Source organism: Corylus avellana, chromosome ca3, assembly GCF_901000735.1.
Source record: "Corylus avellana chromosome ca3, CavTom2PMs-1.0".
Taxonomy (NCBI): Eukaryota; Viridiplantae; Streptophyta; class Magnoliopsida; order Fagales; family Betulaceae; genus Corylus; species Corylus avellana.
In genome coordinates this window covers 15,953,912-15,964,983 of record NC_081543.1, presented here as the reverse complement: position 1 = coordinate 15,964,983, position 11,072 = coordinate 15,953,912, and the positions used below count along the sequence as shown (strand labels likewise).

The 11,072-nt window shown below is 42.6% G+C and overlaps 1 protein-coding gene across 1 annotated transcript; it reads left to right on the top strand.

Annotated features, from left to right (window-relative positions):
- The first annotated feature begins 1,269 nt into the window (after positions 1 to 1,269).
- LOC132174197 (ankyrin repeat-containing protein BDA1-like) lies at positions 1,270 to 6,643 on the top strand. Its single transcript, XM_059585889.1, has 3 exons — positions 1,270 to 1,944; positions 2,380 to 2,943; positions 6,383 to 6,643. Exons 1-3 carry the CDS (start codon positions 1,270 to 1,272, stop codon positions 6,641 to 6,643), a joined length of 1,500 nt encoding a protein of 499 aa, XP_059441872.1.
- The last annotated feature ends 4,429 nt before the right edge of the window (positions 6,644 to 11,072 follow it).

The window sequence follows — 11,072 nt, the reverse complement described above, 5'->3', positions numbered from 1 at the left end:
ATGCTCTCATTCAATAATTAAATCAATTTTTACTTGAGCTTTTTGTTATTTTATGTTTTGATTTTAATTTATATCCTGCGATACGAATGCCTCCTGTCTCTCCCTTTTTCTTTTTCTTTTTCTCTTTTCATTTCTGTAGTGCATCAGCACCTGGAGAGCTTCCCCTTTTTCGTTTTCTTTTTTTATTTCTTTTATTACGGTGGTGTTATCTTATTGCTATTCTTCCATGGTTTGAACTAACCAGATCAATAATAATAAGATTCAGGTAATATTATTATCGTATGGCATAGAAAATTAAAAAAAAAAAAAAAAAAAGGGTATCATCAGTACCAGTGACCCACCAGGCGTACAATCCAGCAAACGTCCTTTATTGTCGGCAAACAAAGTTAAACACATTGATTCAGTGACTTGTAAGCAGATCTAGCTTTCTCATCATTTAAAGCCATAATTATGCTTATTATATATGGGAATACTCCTGCCTCTCCGCTCAAGTCTCCGGAGGTCCCGTTTTCTTATTTTTTTTAATTTTTTTCCTCAGCCCCGATGCTTATTATAGGAATCCATATTCCTACCTCTCAGCTCAAGCTAGCGACCTCTCTCAAGAGGTTCGCCTTTTCTTTTCTTTTTCTATTTTATTTTTGTACGTCTGGATTATTCCTATATATCTAGGCATATCTGTATGATTAAACCGATGGATCAATTGCAACATCTAATCGGTTTGGCATATCGTTTTATATTTCCTGAACTATAGTGTCTTTTATGCATAAAAGATACATTACATGTCACCATATAAAATAAAACTATATTGAGAAACCTTTCTATATATAGCATCGCCTTCTAAAAATACTTTGTTTAGTGGATCCCAAGTCTCCTTAATTAATTTTTCAATCATCTCATTCAGACATTTTCATAGATTATATATACAAGAACAAATTAGCAAATTAGTTTTTGCTAACAAAGATAATAAAAAACACCAAATCAACAAAAGCAAATGCACGTGGATAGACAACTCATAAGATTCCAAGATATGTAAACAAATAAATCACAGTACCACTGACCTGCAAGACAAGCCCTTTATGCTTCAATGTTTGGCAAACAACGTAAAAATCGTTGCTTCAGTGAGGTGTGCAGATCTGATATCTATATCCAATCCTATAAACAGAGGACGCCCAATCTTCTCATTTAAAGCCATTTCCTTCTACAATTCGACAAAAAAAAAAAAAAAAGCCATTTCCTTTTAACTTTCAGACTACAATCACCTCTCCTAAAATGGATGGGAGTCTGAGGGACTCTGCCGAGCAAAGAAACATTGATAGGAGTTTGAGAGATGCTGCTGAGCAAGGAAACATTGATGCCTTATACGTATTGATAGAGAAGGATGCACATGTTTTGGATAGGGTCGATAAGATTCCATTTGTTGACACGCCTTTACACATAGCTGTATCTGCCGGGCACATCCCTTTCGTCAGGGAGATCATGGGCTTAAAGCCCTCGTTTGCTAGGAAGCTTAACCAATATGGCTTAACCCCTCTTCACATTGCTTTGCAAAACCATGCTTTTAATTTTGAAAAAGATTACATCTTGCAAAGAAAACAAGCCATTTTGGTTGACCGACTAGTTGATTTTGATAAGGACTTTGTCCGTGTCCGAGGAAGGGAGGGTGTGACTCCTTTGCATTACGTAATTCAAAAAGGCGACCTCTCTTTTTTGAGGAAGTTTTTAGAAGCTTGCCCCGAGTCTCTTGAAGATGTGACAATTCGAGGAGAGAATGCCCTGCATATAGCCCTGAAATATGACATGATCGATGTTTTTTGGTACCTAGTACAATGGCTTGGGCGGGCTTGTTTTAAAGATGCCAAGTTGTTGCAAGAGAAACTGCTTGATGGGCGGGATGACGACGGCAACACTCTTTTGCACGTTGCAGTATCCAGAAATCAACCTGAGGTAAGTCCTTTCCACTCAAGTTTTCTATCATGTTGGGTGACCCAAAATTTTACTTGAGCTTCCAGTGTGATATTTTACTTTTATTTTCATGGGTTCTAAAGTTTTGTTTATAGCAATATTTGGGTTTTTATTTTTACTTAATTGGGGCGAATGTAACGCTCCACCCCCAGTGACACTCAATATTTTTCGTCTTTTTTTGGCTCTTTCAAACCAGATATTCTAGGAGGTCACATGTCCTATTACTACTCTCGCACTCGTTTAATTGCAGAGTTTTGATGAGATCATGCGCATCACGGCGTTAAAACGCATTAATATCAAAAAAAGTGTGAATATATATATAAGTACATCTCCATCCCTAGGCGATGTGAGATGCCACATCAAGTATTTGGATCAGTAATTATATATGCATCTCTACTAATTTTCTGCATCTTGCAGGTAGTGTTGTGGTTATTGGATCATGAACCACTAGTGTGGAGGTTACTGGATGTTGGATCAGTAGTTCATATAAAGAATTTAGAGGGTCATACGGTGCTTGGCATCTTGGAACTCCAAAGCCAACAAACACAGGTGGACAACCAACGGATTGGAAAGATTCTACGACAACATTGTGTGAGGCGTTTAACAACTAGACTTGAACATTATTTAAGATCTTTTATAACAATATTTGTGAAGTTTTACGTAGGAATACGTCGCCGGCAAACAGTTATAACAGAGGAGAGGCGGAATGCGCTGTTGGTCGTTGCTGGCCTGCTAATAACGGTCACTTACCCAGTAGCACTCAGCGCTGATCAACCCAATGAGTTCAACTGCAGATCCCCGAGTCCGATCAACGCTACCCGTGCGGGTCACTTCAACTGCACAGCCCGGTTCAACCCTGACAGTGAATCTCGAGACAAATTTGTGGGAGTCTTTTACGGAATAAATACTGCCGTCTTTTACCTGACAAACGTTACACTTTTCTTCCTCGTCCCTCCCGATTTTATTGGATGGCTGCTCACCGTACTCGTTGGACTCCTATTTTGTTGCTATTGCTTTTCATCTCCATTATTATCAAATGCTCGGATTATAGCCTGGTTTGGTATCTTTGGCGGATATTTCGTGTTTCTTCCACTTCTTTTGTGGTTTAGGATGGCTATGTCATCATTCAAGTCGAGATCTTTCTTGAAACATTTTTCTTCTGGATCCAAGAAAGATCTTTCTTAATTTCTCACCCGCCATCCATCCTTTTCCTCTAATCATATAATATATTGTTGCTTTCTCTCTACACTTCTAATGAGAATCCTTTTTTTTGATGAATGCCAATTAAGTACATGGGGAAGGGGAATTTGGTGTGATATATTTCTTTATTTTTATTTTTTGTGAGCAAATTTGTGTGATGTACTTTTTTCTTTATTTTTTCCTGTCTATTTGTACTAGTGTTTTGTATTAGTAAGCTTAAATGAATGTTTATTATTAAAAATATATATTTAACGCCCCTGCCTCGATGAGCTTCCAACGCCCCTTCGGTTTTTGGTTCCTGGCGTGTGCGTGATCGGAGTGTGATGTTTATTTTTTTGTTTTATTTCCCTGTTATGTTGCTTCTTTAAGATGTATTTGTGTTTTGGCGTGTGTTTTTCCTTGTATTGTTTAATTTTCCTATGTTCGGATTGTAATAAAGCTCTTTTCTCTCTCACTCGATCTATGTTGCCTTCGAGTTAATTAGTTTTGGTCCAAACCTTTGGGTTGTGGATGTGATCATTATCCTGGCCTTCGGGTCTATGAGGAAGAATTTCGGCATGAGAGTCTTTTCGCTCTCAGGGTCGAGTAATAATTGCTATCCATGCATTTGGTTGAGTCTATCTGTTACAGATCTAGTATTAAATCTGATTTTAGTCATGGGTTAGCGGATTGGTCTTGAATCTTGTACTAAACCTAGTAATCTTGTAGCTTTATGCTATGGTTGTTTCAGAGCTTTGCTCTGTGATGTAAGAGTTTTATGCTCGTAGTATTATTGAATGAAATGTTATGTTTTTCTCAAAAAGTAAGCTTAAATGAATGTTTATTATTAAAAATATATATTTAATTTTTTTTCAATAATTAAACACTAACATATATATATTTTTTAATAGTTAACCACATGTATTTAATAGTGTCAGAATCCAATCTGTATTTATTTAGGTCCAATATACGCTACAAATATTTTAACTATCATATTCATTAGAATATTTTACTGTTCACATATTCCTAAGTACGGACTTACGGATAGACAAAAAGATGTTATTTTAAAATTATATTTGGCTCTCCTAAATAAATTTCCTGATTTCGTCCCTAAATGTACAATAGGCATTACATAAAATGAGTAATGAACATCTATAGATGTACAGAATAATATTTCATTACAACCAATCTTTCCTTTGGGTACTCTTTCCCTTTTAGGAGGGTCTGCTCCTAAACAAAAAACCATCTGCATCTCCTTACCTCTCTCCTTCCACCTAGTTTGCCATTTGGAAATTAAACTTAAATCATGACAGACTCAAGCTTTTTCTTTGGAATGTAGCATGGAATATTATTATTCCCACCAAGTCTAGGATTAGCTCTAATAGAGTTGAAATTCGTGGACTGCTTCTTAGTACCATTTCAAGGGATTATCCTCCCAACACAAGTTCAAAGATGAAAGGTGTTACACATAGACCCGGCGCCTGAAGCCCACGGGTCATCCCAAGCCCACGGGTCAAGGGCCCATGAGCCTAAGAAAGCCCGGTACATCCAAATGGGCCCACCAAAGGCGCTCGATGCAAAGCAATGAAGATGACGTCGTCCCATGTGCTCTCGGGTAGCCAAAATCCAAGCATGGGATCACTGCGAACCTCCCGCACTTAACGTCCGGATACAGAGGCAGCCGGCGCCTAGCAGGATAGTCGGGACGATTACGATCCTGCTCTTTAAACCACCTCGCAGGTACAGGCAATTCTCAGATCAATGTACGTAATGGCCTCCTACCAGTCTTTAAGACTGGTAGGAGGCCATTACAACCAAATGGGCCCACCAAAGGCGCCCGATGCAAAACAATGAAGACGACGTCATCCCATGCGCTCCCGGGCAGCCAAAATCCAAGCATGGGATCACTGTGAACCTCCCGCACTTAACGTCTAGATACATAGGCAGCCCGCGCCTAGTAGGATAGTCGAGACAGTTACAATCTTGCTCTTTAAACCACCCCGCAGGTACAGGCAATCCTCGGATCAACTTACGTAATGGCCTCCTACCAGTCATAAAGAGAATGAACGCAAGCATTAACCCTTCCTACCGTTATGACTAGATCCCGGATCTTCCGCCCAGCCATCATAACCACCTCCGCATGCTCAACTATAAAAGGCCTCACTCTGAAGGTATGAGGGACCACGAATTCGCATACTAGACATACACACATATTGACTTAAGCATCGGAGGAGGAACCGCCGGCCAACACCCGGCGTATCCTCTTGACGCGTGCTTTGATTTTGCAGATTTGCCACCAGACTTACTGAAAGACGAATCACGAGAGGCGTAGCTCGAAAACCCAAATTCCCCTGGGTTCACCGTGCCGAAAACTGCTTTAACAATTTGGCGCCGTCTGTGGGAACTAGGGAGCAAATCCTCAACAAAAAAAATCTCCCACCTCGGGAACTAGGGAGTAAACCCTCTGCAAAAAAAATCTTCCATCTCGGGAACTAGGGAGTAAACCCTCAGCAAAAAAAAAAAATCTCCCACCTCAGGAACTAGGGAGTAAACCCTCAGCAAAAAGAATCTCCCATCTCGAAAACTAAGGAGTAAACCCTCAGCAAAAAAAAATCCCCACTCCGGGAACCGGGGGGTAAGACTTTAACCTGCCTGGGCCCTTACCAGAAAGACTGAGGATTCATCAAACATGAGATTTTCAAACACGACAAAACAAGCAAACAAAGCCAAAAGACACAATACAACAAAGGTGTCAAAGGTAACCATTTCATTTAAGACTTTACATCACAAGAAGATTCAATTAAAATGGATCAAGTCAGATCAATTACATGAAAAGTCAAGTTACAATAGACCCATGTTTATCTAACTACGTCGAAGATATCACATCTAGGCTCGATCTGGTATTCTATGTCCAAAATGACATTGTACAAATCACATTTGAGCAATCACCCATGAATATGATAAACAAGAAAATTAAAGCCCTGGAAGGGCCATTGCCGTTTATATCAAAGGCTATCGACGGTGGCCCTCGCTCGGTGAGCCATCTTTCTCAAGAGCCCTAGCCTTCAAGAGCCGGTATTTCCTGCGAAGTCTCCGACACTTCTATTCCTCCTTCAAAAATAGCCGGGTGGCAGAATAAAAATTGGAGGCTTTCTCCCATCTTTTCTCTTGAATATTGACGAAGATAAGCCTCATGATCCGCAATCCGTCAATCTTGTGACTCCAGCTGCTGGTCTTTCAGGCTACTTGTAATCCTTCACCTCGACGTCGGCCGTCAACTTCGCCAACTGGTTGGAACGATACACCAAATACTACTCCCGTGCCTCCAACAGCAAGCGTCATTCAGCAATTTCTACCTCGAAATCGCCAGGAGCACAAGAATAGGGCTGTCCAGTCAATGGATGAGATAGAGACGCAACACTCCCACAAAAGAAAGGGGAGGTGGAAGCAGCCGATGACTTTGTCTTCGCCAAACTCCCAGATGAGTAAACAAATGCCATGAGAAAAGGAATTGAAGAAAAAGAAGCATAACCAGTTGAATGAAGAATTCTTTCTACCCCAAGGGGTATTTATAGTGCATAAACCCTTGAGAAATGAAAGGTCACCTTTAAATGCAAGGAGACATCCAGCGCAGAATCACCTAGGAAACTCAAATAGCGATGCACCACGTGTCCCGCCATCGGAGGCCGCGCCTGCAATAATGATAAACTTTGAAACCTGAAATGACAAATACCAAAAGACTAACGGGGTACTTAATGACCGAGGATCACAATACATTCCAATCCTCGGCCTGGGGGGTAGGACACCCGGCCACCAAAACCAAATTATAATAACAAGGGCATTTAAAGGTTCGCAGAAACATCAAAACATCGGAATATGCATTCAACAGTTCAGATATGCATTCAAAGAAAAAATACCAAGAAGACCAACAGCAGTTCAAATAAGTAAGGAGCAAAAATCTTTATACAAAAGAAAACAAAATGTTTAAGTATGGGATTCATCGGTATCATCATCTATAAGAATTTCGGGACTAAAGAGCACGGGGGGTAAATTTGCTTACGGGTGAAACCCATGCACATTAACTTCTAGGCGTCAGGAATCAACTCCCGACATGCACCTCTAAAAAATTCGACTCCACTGTGGCAAGGTCGATGCCAAAATGATCTCTACGAACGGTGAGGTACTGATGATTCTCAAAACCCCAATGAAATCCACGGGCCCACAACAGATCCCGAAGCCAAGGAACAAATGACAACTCAGCAAGATAGCGAACCGCTTTAGCTTTCCAATAGTGGTACCTTTGACGAAATCGATCGCACCTGGATTGGGATGCCTCCAAATCACTTACAAGCTTCTCATGGGCATCTTCCGATTGAGATATTTGAGCCTCAAGCGTCTTGAAAAGTTTCCGAAAGCCCTCCTCGGAAACTCAAACCTCAGAAAGCTCCTTAGCGATCTTCGTATTCTCTGCAACCAATCGGGCAGCAATAGACTCCGCCTCTGTAACCCGGTTCGCCAACTCCCGACCATCCCGCTTGGCGACAACAAGGCGCGTTTGAAGATGAGCATTAGCCAGCTTTGATTCATTGAGCCCATGTTGGGTCGCTAAAAGCTTGTCCTCCTTCCTTGCCAACAGATGACGGAGATTCTCTACCTCAGAATTGGGTTCCTAAGAGTTAGAAGCCCCTTGCTCCTGGCTCAGCTTCTGAACTAAGCCCCGCAACTCAACTCTTTCATCAGCATACTCTCGCTGACCCTCCTGAAACTCCTTATACCAACTTGCAATAAGAGTGGAGCTCTACAGGAAAGGAGATCACGTAAAAAATAGTAAAGGCACTTAGAAAAGGCAAGAAATCAGATATAAACGACTTACCGTGTAATGACAATGGATCAGCTTATCCACGAACATTTCTGGAGTCAGCCGACCCTCTCCTCGGGTATAGTCCGCTGGAAGTAGCCTGGTAACTGCCGACAAAGGGTTTCCATCAAACTCGAGTCCAAAGACCTAATAATCGGAGAACTCCTCCCCGAATGCCCCCTGATCGGCTGCCCTCGGTATACATGAGGCTAATCGGAAGGCCCAACCAGCGGGTCAACCGGCCTATCCTCGGAAGGAGAGGTAGTACGAGTCTCACGACGAGCGGCCACTAGTTCCCCCGATTCTCGAGGTCGCACTTCCAAAGGCACTATGTGGAGGGGAGTAGCCTCCATTGCAGGAATGGGCACTGATGCCTCGCTCGAACCACTAGGAGGACCAAAAGTTATCGGCACATAATCAGACCAAATAGAAGACAATACATCCAGGAGGTCCCGCGACTTATCCACCTGTCCTTTCTTCAAAAACGGTTCCAAGGGTGCCTTACCCCTATCAACCTTCCTCTTCAATACCTGCGGGTCCATCGCAGACTCAGGAGCCGACAAAACCTAGCCTTGACCATGAGAACCTGACGGCTTGGAGGCTGGACACGAATCCTTTGAAGCGGATGTTGCAGTCACAGATGACCTCCCCGAAGAGGAGACATTCTTGTGCGCTCGACTCTTCTTGCTCGAAGCCTGAGCAGGCGACTTCGAAATCGCCTTGTAACTAGCTGGATTGGATGTCTTAGGGTTCCCCTGACAATCCTAGTCAACTTTATCCACCGGAATCTTGTACCCTAAGCACTCCCGAAGAGCGGAATCATTAACGATGCTACCAAAAAGCATCCAATCTGCATTCTCGGAGAGCTGAGAATACTCCAAGATGTGGTTAACCAGGCCTTGCTGCTCTGGGCTCAGCGCATGACATTCTTTCCTTGCAGTAGAAAGGGAAGTATGAACGTATGAGGAAGGGTAAAGGATAAAAAGGAAGTACCGAAAAACACTTACAGCTTTCTCGAAAGACTCCCCATTCTCGGGGAACAGAATGCTGAACGGGTAAAACCTCGGACGTTGACGCCTCCCAAGTCCCGGATATGTAAAAAAACTACTCCGCCCACTGCTTGTTGTTGGAGAAAGTTTTTCCAAGCTCGATAAATTGGTTCTTCTCGTGAACCATGAAAGTAACCGTCTCGGAAGTAGGGTAAAAATGAGGCCCAACTATATTAAAAAAATTTGGGGATTGATAGGGTCTTTCCCGGGAACACAGAAGGCCACAACAGGAGAGTGAACAGGAAATAACGCCAGTAGTTTGGCATAAGTTGTGCAGGAGCTACCCCCAAAAAGGACAATATCTCCCTCACTATAGGAGAGAAGGGCAAACGAACTCCCGTCATGAACATACGCTCATGAACGCAGATTTCCCCGTGACCACCGGCAAATTCTAGTTGAGCCATCAGGAAAATACAGCGAAACCAATGAGGGTATGTCATAGTTATGGCGAAGCACCCTCTCATACTCCATCGAGAAGTAGGATCTTTGCCGGCGCGCAAAGTCTAAACGCAGAGATGAAGGAGATCTTTCGCCGATCGAACGCACTTTGGCTGAAGAGCTACCTAAATGGTGAACCAAAGGAATCTCCGATGATTGCTCATCGGCGATTTTGTCAACCTGAATTGGAAGCTTTTGAGAAGACATGACCACTGGAAAAATCAAATGCTCTAAGATTTGAGAAACGGATGAAATCTAGAAGGCTTGAACGACAAAGATCAGTGGCGAAACCTTTATAGGGAAGAAAACTCAGACAAGGTGCAAGGCATTTAATGCAAGAACATCATGAGCCTCCAATCACATCTGAACCGAAGAGACTCGAGCCAACTTTCACTTCAAAAAACGTAACCATAGGCATTGATTCAAACATCGGAATTCGTTTCGTCAATTTTTGAATCATATCTAGTAGAACACGTGGACAAGCAACGGCGCATTTGTGCGAATAAGGACAAAAGATTTGAAAACCGTAAGATTGCAACAAATCTCGGAATATCCGGGACGTGCGAATGTCAGGTTCCATAAATAGTTAAGACGCCAAGAAAAATGGCTACAGGGAACCGGGCATGGAAAGACACTTGAACGGTCCACCCTCGAAAAAAGAACACCAACAGAAGATCAAGGGTTTGAATTCTCTCCTCCTGAAGTCTCAGTAGGAGGAATTCGGGGGGTAACTATTACACATAGACCCGGCGCCTAAAGCCCACGAGTCAAGGGCCCATGAGCCTAAGAAAGCCCGGTACATCCAAATGGGCCCACCAAAGGTGCTCGATGCAAAGCAATGAAGACGACTTCGTCCTATGCGCTCCCGGGTAGCAAAAATCCAAGCATGGGATCACTGTGAACCTCCCGCACTTAATGTCCAGATACATAGGCAGCCTGCGCCTAGCAGGATAGTCGGGACGGTTACGATCCTGCTCTTTAAACCACCTCGCAGTTACAGGCAATCCTCGGATCAACGTACGTAATGGCCTCCTACCAGTCATAAAGAGAAGGAACATAAGCATTAACCTTTCCTGCCGTTATGACTAGATCCCGGATCTTCCGCCCGGCCATCATGATCACCTCCGCATGCTCAACTATAAAAGGCCTCACTCCGAAGGTATGAGGGACCACGAATTCGCATACTTGAAATATACATATACTGACTTAAGCATCGGAAGAGGAACTACCGGCCAACACCTAGCGTATCCTCTTAACGCGTGCTTTGATTTTGCAGATTTGCCACAAGACTTACAGAAAGATGAATCATGAGAGGCGTAGCTCGAAAACCCGAATTCCCCTAGGTTCACTGTGTCGGAAACTGCTTCACCAAAAGGCTTGGAGGTCTGTCGAGATGAGCCGACAGCTAGGGGATACTTTCGATATGCCTAAATTAGTATATTTCTTAGGATAGAAAGACTCTTGATCGATTATGGAGTCCTTAGAGCATAATGGATAAAACTTGTTGCGTCTTTGATATATAGGACCTTTCCTTTTGCTCACCTACCTAATTGTATTTTTTTAATTTTTTTTTTTTATTTTTTTCA